The following is a 17,825-nucleotide window of genomic DNA, read 5'->3' as shown; positions in this document are numbered from 1 at the left end:
TATATATATATATATATATACATTGTACTGACATCAAGTACAGGATAATTATGATATTTGTATAAAACTTTGGTTTATATATATTTATGATATTGGTATAAAGCTTTGGTTTCATATCCCACTATGTTGCAAATGCTTTTTCATAAAACTTTTTGTATAAAGATTTGAAATTTATTTCACTGCATTCTTTAAGATTTCATCACATTATGAGATCATTGCTCATTTCAAAATCAAATATAGGAAATTAAAACCAGAAAAATGGTTAGCAATGTAATAATTATGGTGGTCTGTACCTGTACAGATATTTACATATAATAATACAAGCATAAGTAATAAATGTGTGTGATTTAAACTTATGAATAATAGGATAGCATTTGAGAAGGTCACAGTGCATTAAATATTGCTATTTCAAAATTTTCTTTCTTTTTACCACCTTGACTCCTTTAGCCATCATTTATGAACTTGAACTTATTACTCTGTTGTTTAGTTGATTCTCATTTTTAATACCAAACTCATGAGTCAGTCTCATGTGAGACATTTTTAATGGATCAAGTAAAATCCACTTACCCATTAAATAAATGTGGAAATATTATATGTTTGGTTTTTATATTATGTGCAACAGAAAGTATTCAAATGAACTCTCCTTTTACTTGTGAATAAACCGCACATTAAATGAACAAGGGTTTTAAAAATGTTATTTTGATTAAAAAGAGTCAACCCTCTTTTGCAATAATATAAATTTCAAAAAATCGTGTATAATTTGCTGCATAATGTTCCTTGTAATAAAGTCAATATTTTTGGATATTTCTGGAGCAAAATATATATTTTGTTAGAACTTTATTTCCAAGTCTAGAAAAGAAATACTATTTTAAATCTAAGCATGAATAAAATTGATTGAAATTTAAGGTTAATGAAAACACTGGAGCTGAAGTCATTGATGGATGTGTACTTTTAAAATTGGTACATTTTGCTTCAGTTATTATATTATGTCACTAGATCTTGAGCTTTAAGTTGACTTATAACTTGGTGTTGGGTATGGGGGAATCAGGTAATTAGATGACCAGCTCTGTACCTATGTGGCACATGATTGGTACTTATTTTGTTGTTGTAAATGGCTCCCTATCTACCATTAAAAGTTTTCTTATTCACTTCCTAGAACAACAATCATCTTTTCCTTACAATGACAGTAACTACAACTTTTCCCAAAGGAAAAAATCAATGGCAAGAACAAATCTGCAGTGAGCGCAAACACAAGAATATAAAAAATGAATATTATGTTATAAAATTTACTTTGACTGCATCGGTTACTGTTGCTATATCAGACCCTATAGCCCTAAACAGTTTTTTATAAATTTTGAAGCTGGAGATTGTTTCTCTGATCTGATGTGTCCTTCCTCAACCCTTCATCAGGCCTATCTTGTGCAGTGACAATTTCCCTGGCTTTAACCACAGTGCATAAATCTTTACGGAAGTATTCATCATGAGCAAGATGCCAATCTACTACCAAAGTCCCAATCCACTTTTTTATTCATCTTTCGCTGTACCCAATGATTTTACTGCTGGTTGTGAATGTATGACATAATATTTATTCCTCAAAATGGAAGACCAGGTCCTCTTCATGCGCACTTAAGCTCTGACCCGAGGCATCCCTAATCAACAAACCCCTGTGGTGTCACCATTGTGCTGCATGCCAAGGCTGTATGCCATCTTTCTTCATGCCTTTCATCTTGCATGTTGGTATCTGATAAAGATGTCCAACGTGGACAGCTTGGATTTCTTCTCCAAGTTCGCCTTCTGCATATCATTCAGTGCTATTCTCTTGCCTGACTGGTCGGCAAGACCTTGTGAACTGGACTGCCATCTTCTCTTCCTAATGTGCTGCATCTTAGTCTAGCCTTTCCCTTCTCACAGAGGATAGTTTATGCTCCATGGGGACTTGCACCACCTCTTTTTCCTCTCACATACCTTCCTTTGAAAGAAGGTCAAGGCCTTAATTCCTTGGTGGGTATATTCAGAGATCCCAACAGTAATTCCTTCAGGATCAGGTTGGCCCTTGAAGTGGCATCTTTCACCCTCATCTCTGCATTGCCCCTACCCTGGTGCAGGTGAAAACTTCCCCTCCCTTGTGTTCTGCTGTTATGCTCTTGGACTAGTTACTCTTAAGAAGCATCCCTGCCTGTGACACTGGAATGACTCACGTCCCCCCCTCCCCCACTGACAAAATGCTTCTTCTTGTTCTTTGTGCATGACTTTCTGACATCATATGAGGGGTGAAACTTAGAGATGTTATCCTCCATGTTGTCCACTGTAATCTCTGGATATGGGGGTGGTTTACCATTTTTACATTTGGAAATGGATCTAAAAAAAATATTATCCTTCCTCATTTCATGCTATCCAAGCATAATTTGCAAAGTTGAAAAAAACATGGCATAGTGAAATAGCCATTAGTACGGATTATCCAAAGTTTTCTCCATAAGTCTCCCCAGTCACCAATTTATTTCACCCATGAGGTTCTGTTCCACGAAGCCTGCCACTCTTGTCTTTTTCCATCGGCAAAGCAATCCTATTTAATACATTTACATTTGATTTATTCTTTACATGTTTGACTATTAATAAAATGGTGGAACTTGACACTTACCTGCTGAGATCAGAGTCAGGATCAACCCTATGAAGACGTATGTGCCACTCTGACAAACAATCTCCATTCACTAGTTCTGCGGTGAAAGGAGGGGAGGTGTCACTAGATGGCCCATCACGGGTTAGTTTTTGAATGTCCCTGAATTCTTTCATAAGGCGTCTCACACGAACTGTTTTACAGTTGTTTGCCACGCTTTTCGTCGAAGGTGGTGTCCTTCTTTTACTACCCGAAGAGGATGATGAGGCTGGGTGATCTGGGTTGCTGGTGCTGCATGTTGTTGCCCCTTCAGCAACTGCTCCAGTTTTGCTTGTGCCAACTCTCAATCCTTTGCTTAGGCTCCCTCCAACTTGGATATCTGGAAAAATTGTTGCATTGTTATTTCTTAGTTGAAGCATAATTTTAATTTTTATGATACATAATCAACAGTAAATTGAGTGCAGCATATTTTGCTTTCATAGCACTCTGGGTTGGGTAAATAATCATTTTCAGGTGTTTGAATTAATTAGTATAAGCATAGTTCTTCTTTGAAAGTGATAAGTAAATTGTGCATGAAACATCATGAGGGATTGATTCTAAGTGCCCTAAATAATGGTATCATTTCTCGTACTACATGCATTACATTGAAAGACAACGCTCAAGCCAAAGGGTGGCTATTCAAACCCAACCCAAAGGAGCGAAATTCAAATGTTCACCCAGAACATTTGGGATTGAAAAATAAATATTAAATTCACTGAAAAGTATATAGGTATGTTTTGTACTTAATATATATTGGTATTTTGGGCTACAAAAAAAGAAACACCATGACTAATCATGCCCCATCACATCTGTCTCTATAATGGCTGCAGCATGGCATGCATGCTTCTGAACAGCAATGAGAAAGGTTGGCATTTTATGCCACCCTCAAGTCCATGACACAGCCATGATCATGAAAAATATGACAATAGGGTTGCATTCTTTCTTGGCCCATGAATCTGAAAGATCTACACAGTTGAATGATATTGTTTAGGGCTGTTAGAATGAAGTTTGGATCCTATTGCCAACATTTGAAAAATGTTTTTTGCCGACCTAAATAATCAGACACTTCAAATCATCATATTAAACTAATCAGATCATAAATACTTGTAGTTCATCCGCTTTATTTCAACTTAGTAAAAATTTGCTTCAGCATGAATACTAGGTGATGTTTTAACTCTTTTTCCTCCAATCCTCAATGGTCCCCTCTGTGGACTGGTATCTCTCAGACTTAATGCGGACTTGGCTAATGGACAAACCAATGATGGTGAGCCTGTGTGGAATTACACTTACAACCTTGCATTAGATGTTGGCACCGTGGTACTGCTCCACCCACCTTTCCACTTCACCTACTCTTCAGGTAATTCCTGCTGTATATAGAAACTACTGTAGGCAGATATCCTGGACACTGGTCACTTGAAAATTTTGATGAATCATGTATGCATTTTAAATGGATAACTTCAGCATTTTCAAGTCACAGTCCATTAATATAACATTTTGTCAGCCATCTGATGATATTTTTTATCAATGCTAAATGCACCCTATCACAACTCCTATTGGACAATATATAATATTGATATATTCAATGTACCTGCTCTAAATCCTTACTTATTGTCTCAGTATCCATTGGCCACTATTGTTTAAAGCCTTCTTTGGCAGCTGACACATGCCACAAACTTACAAATAAGATGGGAGAGTTTCTATTTTCCATCAAAGTATGCAGAAAATTTGGTTTTGGGCTGCCCTTTTGCATAAGGATCCATTGTATTGTCCACAACCTATGCACATGAATGGTATATGAAACCAAAGATTTCACTGAGTAAATCATGTTGTGATTTTGATTTGTTTTAATGCTTTTGTCCTATGTTTTGAAAATTATAGGCCAAATGTGCTCTCAATTTTTCAAGCCATGCAATTGTCATGACAAAAATCCAATGGCATCATACAGCATTTATCTCAGATTTTTATGTTGTAATCCAGACCTCAGTTTGTATCAGTGATGATGAATCTTCTCCATTTGTGTTTTTGATTTAGATAATTGCTCTCTCTCTCTCTTACTTTTCATTTGCAGATGTTTTTATTACCTAATTAAACTTATTTGTCATTCGGGAAACAGAAAATATGATAGTCTTTTTTGTAGTATTTTAAGTTTATATGACTTGGTTTGTCCGGTTGTTCAACCTTGGAGAGTGTTAATGAAAGCTTTTGGGTATGGTAGCGGATAATGATCCTAGGTGCTGATGGACTACCATTAGTATCAGCAGCAGAATTAATTATACCAACATGCTTAGTTCTTAGAGGAGTGTTCATCTAAAAGAATAATGTTTACTTTTTAAAAGAATCTTGAATCAGTTTTAAAATTGATTACTTCTAAATTTGCTTAGCAACAGAAATATTTCAAGTTTTCATGTCTCACTTTTTTAACATGAAAAATTCAAAAATCAACTATTTTCCAGAGAAAATATTGCCATTTCACTAGTGTCAATGATTTCTTTTTAGTATCCCAGTGTACCAGCTAGTTCTCTTGTCAATAAGTTTAGTTGTATCAGAGGAGAAGCATTTAGCTGCTCATACAAGGTCCCAGGGTTCAATTCTACTGTAATACCTCTAGACATGCCTTGGAAACACTACATGATTTTTTGGATACCAGAACTTTTTTTGGAAAATTTCAGATAGTGTAGAGAAAAGAGTGGCTATGCTAACTGCAGTCTTGTATTATGGTGGGTATGAGATGACCTCACTAATGTCTAACAAACCAACTCCATCCCTTGAATGTTCAGAGCAAGGGAATTCATTTTTTTTATACATCAGACCAACTTTGGGTTTCTTGGATTTTTCTAAAAGGCGACTACATGAATTGTCTCTTTAAATGAAATACTCATGAAAAATGGTTTATAAAAGCATTATTCAAATATTGCTGTTAAAAGTTTCCCTTAACCTTGCTAGGTATTTTAGTTTCCATTTTTTTAGGTTCATAATTAGTTTTCGTTATGAAAATTGGAACTTCTTGGAATTTAGATCTTTGTATTTAACAACTATATGCAGATATAAATATACATTTATTTGGCCTGGAGACCCAGTGCACAATATTAAACATATGTCATTGCATAGGATATGTCAGGTAGAATCATCGTACAAAATTTAATATACTAAATGTAGAATCATGATTAAAGCACTCAAGATAAGTGGATACAATTTTTTTCACAGTAAATCTTTTCATCTATTTAATTTTGAAACATAAATGGATGTAAAGGTAATACAGATTAATGCCAGCAATTTGGCTGGCACATTTGCAATGAAAAATCTAATTGTTATTACATTTTTGTGCTGCGTAAGGTAAAAAATGATAGTAAAAAATCATCATAACGTTTTATACATTGAGTATGAAGTGGTATGTATAACAATACTGAAAACTTTTAACAGCCCTAGACTATTGAAAAGAGAAACTAGTCAGCAACAATGAATTCTTTTCTGTGGAAACGCGAAGTCTTTGACTCTTTCTTTGTGCTATACAAATGGATTTTCACCAAGTATTCACCTCAACCATCTCTCAAATAATGAAAAGAGGTTGGCAGTAACCTCTTATGATGTTTATTTATTGTAGTCCTTATCAGCTTTTTTATTTTAATAGATTAATTCAGAACAAGGGAGATCCTCATAGTTCAGTACCAAAATAAATACTTGAGTAGAATAGATACACGTAAAATTTTCAAAATTTTGAGTCTGTCTTTTAAGGCAGACAGTAAATAAACATTTATTTTTTGCGAGTATGTGTTCCTCCCACAAGAGCTGAGAACAGCATCAAATTCAAGAAATTTCAAACTGTCAACAAGATTAGATTGCATATGCTTGAGTTTAGAGAATCATCATCAAACATATCATGCTATTTAGAATGAATATCCATTAAGAAAAATAGTACCTACCACAGCATAGCATAACCATTCAATTAGCTTCACTTTGTGGAATTGTTTGATGTCAATATTAAAAGAGTTTGTAATTTTCCAAAGACTTTATTTCACAGTACAATGCATTTCACCGACTTGCGGCATCATCAGGTGCGGCTATTGCCACAATTCAGTGGAATGCATTGCACTGTGAAATAAAGTCTATATGCATAAATTAAAATTTGCCCTAACATTACTAATCAAACCTTACTAAAGTTCTCTTTTTGTTGCTGCCCTTTTTATGTTAATTTTGAACAGCTTTCGTCATTAGTGTATTATGTCGTCAATATTTATTAGTAATTTTTCCAGATTTGGATCTTTTTAACGGTAAAGATTTGTTTCTTGTGAATAACATACTAACCACGTATGAATATTTCTATACATTAGGATAGTTAACTGTGTTGCCTTCCATGAAGTGTGTATTGCATTATTACCTAATGTAACATGGAATTATATCAAAGTTATTTACATTTCATGATTTTAAGTCTCAATGCAAGTATCTATAAAATTGGCATGTTTTTATGACAAAGAATTCAATGGTGTTCATTTACAATCTTCGTTTTCTGCATTCTGACAGTTTTCCTTGCAATCAGTTTTTCATGTTCCACAATTACGTTCAATTTAACATGGAGGGGAAGAGGTCTATGTGTTGTTAAATGGATAAGGGGAAACAAATAAAATGCATTATATCAAATTACAATGACCCCATTTTCTGAGGAGATGGATATAAATCTATTGGATGTCTCTCCCTTATGTACTCACCAAGAGTACTCTCTGCAGGTGTCACAGCTCCTCGGCAGCCATGCCTTGCTAAAAGCCGCCTTGCTGATTGTGCTGGTGATCCCTGATTGAGACTTTTCTTGGCTCCTCCATGTCCTGGTGCTGGCCCAACCACATCACCATTTGCAACACTTTCTACATCATTATTTCCTTGTCCTGACACTTGTGCTGCACGGGATTTGTCTGAAGTCGATCCAAACAGTCTTCGAAAGGCTGCTGCCACCTTTTCTCTTGGCCTTGAACTGGACATTCTCTCTCGCAGTGTTGCTGTCTTCTTGCTGAATGTAAAACTCCTATCTGTTTCACTGTCCTAGTTCCACCAAAACACCCCCTTTGTGCTATGTACTCTGGAGGATGATGAAGTTTATTTCACAACCAGTTGAGCTACAAAACAAAACCTGAAAATAAAAATAAAAACAATTGGATTATATGAACATACATGTATGTCTACTTAATAATACAGACATGGTGTATGATAGAGTGTCTAAGTTACAAATAATTAATTGTATGTCAAATATGACTCTATAAATGCCCAAATTTTTTAACCAGAACCCAAAGACCTAATGAAGTCTTTATAAAATCTGATGTTATTATCCTTTCTTCCCCTCCCTCAATACAAGTACTCCCGATTGTACAGGCCTCACAAAATGCACAAACCAAACAATTCAGGCCAACCAATAATTTCAGATATCAATTCACCCACGGAATGCATTTCTGCTTTAGTCAATTTCCATGCCATGTCGCCTCACTTCTTTTATTCATGACACATATCGCATTTGAAAGAGACTTCATAGTCTCAAACTCCCTCTGCAAAGCAATATCATAATGGTTACAATAGATATAACCTCATGAACTTCATTTCACCACTGTGGAGTTCTTGCAGCACTACAGCCTTTCTCATTGCCTAGGTCTCCACATCCCGGCCTACAAATCCTCCTCAATCAGACCCATTTTGTAGTAGAAAATAATGACTTCTTCTTTAGAGAAAATCATTCCTTCAGATGAAAGGCACTGCCGTGGGCATGAGAATGATTCTGACGTGCACCAACTCATTGATGGGCAACTCTTGAGAAAGATTTTCTTGCCTCACAGGCTGTGAAACTATTTCTTGGGTCCACTTCATTGATTAAATGTTTTTCATCTGGATTCATGACCTATGATTCCCCCTTTAAATTCATTCCCCAACTCAATTCCTCTTTCTATATCTCATGTACCTTCTTTGACCTCAAGCATCAATATCACTTTTTGAGACACAAAAATCATGTTTTCTATTCCTCACCTCAGTTCATATCAAGCCCACCAGCCACCACAGTTTCTCCATGTCAGTGACTGCCAACCTTTACATGCTAAATTTGCAATACCCTATTCACTCTCTATTCATACCAATAGCATTTACAATAATAATTCATTACTTGGCCATCATTTAAAAAGCCTCCCTTCTGAAGTTTGGTTATCCACCTTCACTTCTTCTTTGTGGCATCATTCTTTCCTCTTTCCCATAAACACCGACCCTAATTCAAACCCTGATACACCATTGAACCTCTGCATAACCTTCTGTCCAAAAAAACATTAGGCTACAGAATTACTTGAAGACCTATTCCTTTCAATGCAGGATAGCCCCCTCTCCTCAAATTTTGTTTCCAAATGTCCAAGTATATTCTACCGGTGACTTGCCTACCTTTTCAACATACTACATCGTTACTGCCCTCTGCACACAAACTCCTCTTCCAAACTCTTTGAGGCATCCTGTCTTCGGCCGCATTACAAATTGTTCCCTCTCATTCTTTACCTTACTGTATTCACCAACCCTAACAGTTCCAACCCAGTTTCAAATACATCATAGGGCAACTGAACTTAAAAAAATATATTATAAAATGTATCATTATTGTTGAATAGTACCCTGCTAGCCGCAGCTAGGGTGTGTGGCAGAGGGTGGTTACACACCAAAATACTTTTCCCCATTAGTGCAGTCAGATAACGTTATTCTGATCCCATATTGTTCGTGGGAAAAATGAAACCTTAATGACATCTGTTCTACACTTAATCTTACACAGTTTATCATTAGTGTTTTACCAATACCTCCTCTATGCTGCACATGACCCAATTCGGCAATCAATCCAACTTCCTGAGGATCCCATGCACTGCAGCCATTCTAAATGAGGCCCAAATAGCAAAATATATCTTAGCTTTTTAACGTTTTCCAGGTTTTAACTTTACTTCTCCAGGTTTTTATTTTACTTTTCGCTTTAACCTTCCCTCAATACTCTTCTAACAAATCCCAATTTTTCGAAATTTGTATACATATTCTCCATGTATGTTACACCCAGGAGAGGTCGTGAGTCTGAGTAATGTCTAAGTATTTAATCGAGTCAGCACATTCCATTTCCGTGTTCCCGATGCATTAAGTAATCGGGAGGAAATTGCTCTTTTACCAAAAATTCATCCCTACGCACTTTCTTTAAGGGTAATTCTAATTGCCAAGGGTCGCACCAGCATTGTATAGCGTTTAGGTCATCTACTAATGCTGCTATATCCTTAGGAATTCGGATATCTCTGTAAACCACTGCATCATCGGAAAATAAAGGTATCTTACTAGTGACTACTGCGTTAGTGTCGTTAACGTAAAGAAGGAATGAAAGATGCCCGATTACACTTCCCTGGGGGAACATCTGAAGTAGCTTCTACTGTATTAGAGCGAACTCCATCCATGACTACCCTTTGTACGCAACTATTCAAAAACTTTTTAATAATGGAAAAATACCATATAAATCATACTACTTTTGGGGCAGACCTTGTAGGTCTGTATTTTCTCTGATCCTCTTTGTCTCCGTTTTTACATGTACAAGGTGCATGTAGATGTTACATTAGCCGTTTTCTAACCACTGGGGACCTTTTGGTCCACTTGCGATTTCTTAAATATATAAGCCGGTATTTGGTCGGGTCAGGAGGATTTGTTAGGGTTAATATTTTTCAGCAAACGTTGTATTCCATTGTATGAAATTCCAATTTCGGGCATCGGTTGGCGGGAAAGATGAGGTAAGCTTTCGGAGACATTATTGAAGACGCTTTGAGAAAAGGAATTTAACAAGTTGGCCTTTTCCAAACTGCTCGTCACTCTTTCGTCTTTATCTATTTTCAGTGAATTAACTGTAGACATTTCCCTGAACCTCTCCAGCATATGACCAAATTACTTTTGGATTCTCTTTCAACTTTTCTGCTTATATTTTTCTTTTGAATTCTCTTATAAGTGATCTCTTTTGCTAGAGATATTATTCCTTCTATTTTTTATCTTGGCGTTACATAATCTTTGACGTCTTAATGATTTTCGAACATCCGCGTTGTACTATCTAGGCTCCGTGATATCTTTCATACATTTACTTGGAATAAACATGTTGACTGCTGAGCGCGTGATATCAAGGAGTAATCCCACATATCCTTAGTATTTAGGGGTTTACTATCTGTCTTAAAATTTGCAAGTTGACTCTGTTACACGCATTTTAAGCCACTATATTCCCCTTTTTAACTAGTGAATTTTTCTTTGGGCTCTTATTGTGTCCATATGGTAAAACTTAACATTTACTGCTTGCTCTGTGGTCACTGATTCCTTTAATAGTATCTATATTTAATTCTTTTCCGGGCAGGTTAATTGCTAACAATCAAGAATATTATCGCTCCTAGTTGTGCTCCAAGCAATAGATGGGACATTGAAATCCCCACCGATTATAATGTCACGATGGGCGTTTTTGAAAGAAGAACTTTCGATTTACTGGTCTGGTTTAGTATGTCTACACTACGAATGCCATAGAATTATCTTTGTTGTCTGACGGCCTGTAAAATGAGCATACATAGATTCTTTGGACTACGATTTAGGATTTTTAATCGAGCACCAAACGCTTTCCGAACCGTTATCTGGAACTATGCCTTGCTAATGCAATGGTTTTTAAGTGTAATGAATACACTGCCTCCGATTCTATTTAATGTAATTTCTGTACGTGGAAAAGGATTTTTGGAAACTTTCACTGTCGGCAAAATCAGAGGATAACCAGCTTTCAGTTCCAATAATTTTATCTGTGCCTGTACTTTGAATTAAAAAAATCATAAAAACAGTAATCAACCCGAAGGTTGGTTTGGTAGGTTATGGTATAGCTCACCCAGTACTAAGCCCGATGGCGTGTTAAATTCACACATCAGATCATGACGATATCCACCGACTTCATTTTTTAACTTCGGCAATCAACTACTAAAGCAGATTATGTTTCCTTTACATTGAGTTTGGTTTCATATTTAGTAGGAATCGTTTTCTTATTATTATCGAATCCTCCATAAAGTTTTCTGTCCGATATATATCTGATCGATTTTTAGCGACCTATGTATTGTATGCATCTCTAGCACTGACCCTCACGTGTGGTAAACACCATAACGGTTCAGAGGGTTCCTACACGATTGGATCGGCGGTTGAAGGTAAACAAAGAAGGCCCCTATATCCCTGCAGAAATGACGCACCCTTTGATTAATACTTTCTACTAGGCTCCAAACCAAAATTCCACGATTAATCCTCGGGAAAAGGCTGCAGATCGCGAGCGTCACATCAACTCCCTCGACGCTGCCCACCCGCTTCACTTCGCAGCCCAATTCCCTGAAGGAATGCAGAATCTCTTCATATCTGCAGTTCACGGCATCGTTTACGCCGACATAAGCCACGACCAGTATCCTGGAGCACTTCGTGCCCGCAGTCGCTACGCCAATCCCCTTGCCACCTGGGAAACGCTGCCACTCGGAATGCACCAGGTCGTCAGGCGCTGGCTCACACCCTCATGGCCTGTCCTTACCCGCAATGGGGTCATCACACGCCTGACATTATTTCTGCATGACACTATAATCTCCCCTTCCCTCTCCGACGGTTCCTTTTGGGTGTTGCTCTTACAGGGACGGAGGTAAGTGCTGAGGATATCACAGGGATATGTTCTGCTAGCAACTGATATCTGTTGGAGACAGGGATGAGGTTCGCCTTCGCTTCTCCAATCCCTCACCACAGCATTAACTTCCCTCTGCCACTGCGCGAGATAATCTTCCGGTTTACGGGCTGGTGCCTTTCCCTCATCAAAAGGCCAGACCCCAGGCAGCTTTTCGATCACTCTGCAGCTTGTTGCATTCGGGCGGACCCGTGCAGTCCCATCGGCAAGGTGAATTTACGGAAGTCCACCCAGAGCCAAGCCCGTATGCAGAAAAGTAGCCTTCCCTTCAGTCTTCGATCGAAACTCAGACATGATACCCTCGTTTTTCGTAGGTGAAACTTCTACTCACCTATCCATCCGCGTTAACAACTCCAGAGCATCTTCATCTTAGAATCAGATTCCAAAATAGCCCTTGTCTTCAAACTTTCATTCGATAGTTGTTTTCCCGTTTCTCCCTACCGCACAGCTCGATTACTCAGTTAAAAATATGGAATCATTAATAATTTGATTTTATTAATTATTGATGGCTATAAAATTATTTTATCCCGCGAGACTCAACAATTGCCATCAAAAACATTGTCTCCGCTTCCTCAAATATTTACATTATCCTTAAATAGATAATTACTTCGCACTTATAACCAAATTCAATCTCCTTTCTTCCCCCCGTGCCGTTAGTCTCTCTAAACTTTCACTTCCCCACTCCATGCAATATCCACAATAGGACAGTACACCTATAATTAGTTTATACTTCTTTTTCTGACGAAGGGGCCACCTCATGACTTCGACACTTCCACCTTCCGTGAGTTTCAACACAAACTTTTCCTGATTCTTTTAGTGTTTCGGTTTAAATGAACTAATATACATGTATTATAGGTAATATACACGTATTATATATGCAGGCAATAACCTTTATATAATATATTATAAGGAATATAGAAAGACTGGAACTCAATGACGATTTGGGGGCAGGAGGTGACCCCTTCATCAGCGAAAGTAGAATGGTTTTTCTCTTGCTAATGAAGGGGCAACCTTTTGTCCGTGAGTTTTACTGTGTTTCTATATTCCCTTTAATGTATTTCTAATGGAGCTGTCTATTTACATATATGCACACACGTACATGTATATGAGAGGAGGATATTTTACACATGTACTGTGGAGACTTAAATTTCCTCGTGATTTCCTTGCCTCAATTGGTCCTTCATATCTGTATTTTTCAATCCTCCAGCCAAAAGGGATGTGTAATTCTTGGAGTCGGGGTTATCAGTTCCTTTCCCTCTGCCATCTATAATTTTCGTGGAAGTTTTGACATTCAGAGTATGACACAGTTTACATGTACTTGATGGTTTACAGAGACCACTCGGATAACAACCCGGAACTCTTCAGTAAAAAACCAAACACTATCTATCGAAGTATCATGCCACTTATCTCTCTGAGTATTTTATGGGAGAAAGATTTGGTTTTTCCTTATAAAATGTACAGTTAAATTTTCTCAGAAAAATATGGAAGTAATCCTTGCTGGTCAGTCATTATTTGTCGACCAGAGTTTTATACCAATTCTGCCCCCCCCCCTTTGCACCCCCGATGGGAAGGAGCTTGTCATCGGCTTGTGGCGCTATTAGATCTGACTCCTCCCCTCTTTTCTTCAATCCGGGCGGAGACGGCGTTGGCGTATCGGGGCAACCCCTAACCGACCGTCGTGTGTTCCCGTCCCATACCCTGGATTAGCACCGCTCCCCGCGACGGCCTCCTTGTTTCCTTCGCCTCAATCCCACCCGTGTTTCGCTTCTATTTCATTACGTTCTATCAATCAGTTGCCATTCAGAACCGTTGACTTCTGGAAGGAGGTTATTCCGTCAATGCGACCGGTAACTTCCTCCACCTCTCCATCCTCTTAATTCTGACCCCCACACTTGGTTGTTGACCAAGTGTTCGCAGAGCCTTGGTTAAATTCTCGCGTTTCGACAACAGGTTTCTAGGCTACGCAAATACGATAAATTTCCATTCAATTCACTGCACGGTTTCCATGAAGGAGACGGGAATCAAGGCCGTGAGGACTGAATCAGTCGTTGGCCAATTTTCCGTGCTTCACTGATTGTTATATTCGCGGTATTTGGATTTAAATGAATGATCCGATTATCAATATGCCTCAATAGCGTTAATATTAATTTACATTGCATCATAAAATCACAGTATCCTGTTCTTCATTAATATGGCATGAAAAAAATACTAGAAAATTCATTATCAATCAAATAACGCTAACGCGAGAACTTACGGAAGACTTGCGGCGAATACCCAGATCCATTGAAAGGAATGTTGAATAATACTTTTAAGGTAAGATTAGTGAAAATTTGTATACGGCGCGGAAACATGATCGTTGAAACAAGGTGATAGGCGTAGAATGGAAGTTTTTGAGATGCGGGTGTGGAGAAGAATGGAAAAGGTAGAAGTGACAGAAAAGATAAAAGAAGGGCTGTAGCTCTCTTTAGTGCTAATGTGACAATTCGGGAAGCAGTTTGCGATTGGGACTTCCTTGGCAGCCCAAGAACCCGCTATTAAGTCGGGCGCGCTTGCGACAAGCTGTGCCGGACGAGGGTGGCTTTTGTAAATATTCTGCGAAATAGACGACGGTCCTGGACGACTGGCCCACATGGTGTGTCTGAGGGGCGTGGGTGCCTATTGGGAGGTGAGTCGCCATGAGGGTCACTGGTCCGGATCCATCCTCATAATCACATCATTATAATATAAGTAGGAGGCATGGTGGGGAAGGAGAAAGGGATGTTAGGAGAAATCCAAAGGAGGCTGGAAAAGATGCCGAGTATTTTCGCTGGCGATAGGATGTTGAAGACTATGAAAATAGGCACGCGAAGAAGAGGTAGGAAAAGGATAGGAATGGTGGAAGGAGGGAATTCGGTGGAATTTAAGAAGGGTTTATTGTATTTTCGGGTATCAGGTTGTGTTTTGATGGAAAAGGCAAACGTGTATCTTTGTTCAATCTGTGTCCACCCAAAACTTACCTTAAATGGTAGATTACCTAATAGCAATCATTTCCTCTAATCAAATACATATGCAAGTATAGCTTCTTTAGATTACTTTGCCATTCCATTTGGACTGAATGGTGTCGTTAAAATTGTCTCCTATGTGACCGTTGAAACTGAAAAATACACATTAGTGGTTCAAAATATTGAATGTAACACGCATTGAAGCCTCGATGCGAATGTCTTTACTTGAAGTATTTTCATGGTGAAATATTTAAGTGAATGCATTTAAAACCTTCATGATCTGAGGCATGCTGCAGCATAAATCAACATTATTTCTCGAGTTCGTCGCTTCTAACCGGCTAATGTTGATCTCATCTTTATTTCTGAAGCTCTATTACCAATCTTCTCCTCCTAATTTAACATGGTCAGTGTAATGGTGGGTGAAGTTCTATGTCTCCACGGGGGTAAAGTTGCTCGGCCGAAGTTTGTACCGTGAAAAGGAAACACATCTGTTGCCTATAAAAAGATACGTCTCAGGCATGATTTGGTGGAATATCATAATTAATTAAAAATTGGCAATTTTTCATTAAAAAAAATTTTAATTACATCTGTTTCCGTTGGATTTAGTTACTTTATCCCTCCTTTTTATCAACAGGGAAATCTTGTGTAAGTTTTTAATTTGTGTCACATGTTTAACTTCCGGCTTCCAAATAAAAAATAGTTCTGTGTCAACAGGGAAACTTTTTTTTTGAAGGGAAATACCTATACGGATGGAATTTAGTGAAATTCCCGTAAATATTCACGTCTGAAGAATTAAATCGAGGGCATGAATCTCGGATATTTTGGGAATATTGTATTGATTTTTAAAGCAGATTATGAGTTCGACCTCTCCTTGGATTCGAATCAATCGCAGGGGACTTTGAGGTGGATTTTATCGAAAGAAGAGAGGCGATCGGGGCTTTATTGAACGACTCAGGGGAGTGAGGGGGGACGCATCGAACGGCACTCCCAAGAGGTCTCACTCTCCTCCCTCCTTTCACAGAGTGGAGCAATGCATTGAGTCAACACTAGGGGTGGTCGTGTATTGACACAACAGTCCCAATATCCCCGTTGAAATATTTGCATTTCGGTTTTTCACTTTTGAGCCTCTTCAGCGATCTAATTTCCTCGGTATAGAGCGGCCTAAAATATTCGATCCACAGGCCTTCCCTTCCCTTTAAAGAGTTGACATTCCGTCTGACTGAAACTTGCTGCTTTATGCGGGTAAATGGAAGTATAGTAAGTTTACACGAAGAATTTGGGACGGAAATCGGTGACGGAAGTCAACAACCATTGCTAAATCTGTATGAGTAAGGCAGCTTTTGGCTGGTGGAGCACGAATGCATTTCAGAACGTTAATATTGTGATTGAGACAAAATTGCGGGCATATTTATCCCTGATTTCTTACCCAAAAAATGTATGGAAAATAATAATTTCTACTTTCAAGTTGGTAGTTTTTGAAAGTAGACACCATGCTGGAAAATGTACCAATTATAAATAGTTATTATTGCGTAAATGTTATTTAATAATAGCTCTTTCGGTTAGTCTGGAGGTCTTAAATCACCAACAGTTAAATCACGTGTTTGTATTCTGCCGATGAATTGTTGTGATGCGGTTTGGCGTCGTGCTAACAGTCGGAACACCCGAAAGCCAAAAAATGGCACCGAATTGAAATTAAAACTACAAATTTAATTTTAATTTATCGGTAAATACACATAAAAAGCATTCAAAGATCCACATAAATTCATTCGTGAAGGGTACTCGGCGAAAAGATTTGGTGTCCTGTGCCAAAACATGACCTGCATATAATTTATACGTGGAAATGTAAAAACTGTATTATTTCCTCAAAATGATGGAGCTGTATCAAGTGACACCAGAAACTATCGCAAAGTTTATCTTTACTTATTAATCATTCCTTGATTCTTTATTTAATTTAAAATTCCATTTGAGACTTGTATTTTTATTTCGCAGTTTTTATATAGATTCCACGTTTGAACTTTCGGTAGTTTTTGTTCAGGTATGTCTTGATTGATTAGTAGCTGTGCGTAACTGGAGTAGCAATCCTTTCCTCACATATGAAAATAGTTCACAATTAAATAATGGCAGAGGCATTTTATTCACATTATGGAATATGGCTGCTGATAATAACCTTATTCAATTTAAAAGATTTTTCGTTTTGCGCCATTACATCTTCTTATCTACGAAATGGTATTTCACCAGGGACTATTTTGAAGCACCGTGATGGGGTTAATACGTTCTGGAACGAATGAATTTGAGGAGAACCTTCTTGAGTAATGGCGAGTGACCTTGGTACGTGAGTTTGACGAGGCTGAATCATATTTAATGGGGAGCGCGCTAGGAAGAATGGGTTCTAGCATATTTAGGTCTTCTCGCGTGTGTCTCACCGTCAAACGAAGCGCTCTAACTGTAATTGCATCCTCGTCGGGAGTCTTCAGAAAAGAAATTGCTTCGGGGATGC

The 17,825-nt window shown here is 38.0% G+C and overlaps 1 protein-coding gene across 1 annotated transcript in view; it reads right to left on the bottom strand.

The window, feature by feature from the left end:
• The window catches only part of LOC139694270 (ubiquitin-conjugating enzyme E2Q-like protein CG4502), a 64,199-nt gene that overhangs the window by 5,931 nt on the left and 40,443 nt on the right, over positions 1-17,825 (bottom strand). The window contains exons 2-3 of the mRNA XM_071592730.1: positions 7,357-7,772; positions 2,639-2,993 (exon numbers count right to left, since the gene is read on the bottom strand). Of these exons, the coding sequence (XP_071448831.1) occupies positions 2,639-2,993; positions 7,357-7,624 (623 nt within the window). The 5' untranslated portion in view covers positions 7,625-7,772. The remainder of the gene's footprint in view (positions 1-2,638; positions 2,994-7,356; positions 7,773-17,825) is intronic.

This window comes from Hetaerina americana, unplaced genomic scaffold, assembly GCF_022747635.1.
Source record: "Hetaerina americana unplaced genomic scaffold, ioHetAmer1.1.p SCAF_5, whole genome shotgun sequence".
NCBI classification, from domain to species: Eukaryota; Metazoa; Arthropoda; class Insecta; order Odonata; family Calopterygidae; genus Hetaerina; species Hetaerina americana.
Note: the sequence above shows the minus strand (reverse complement) of the source record. Positions and strands in the feature narration are given on the sequence as shown.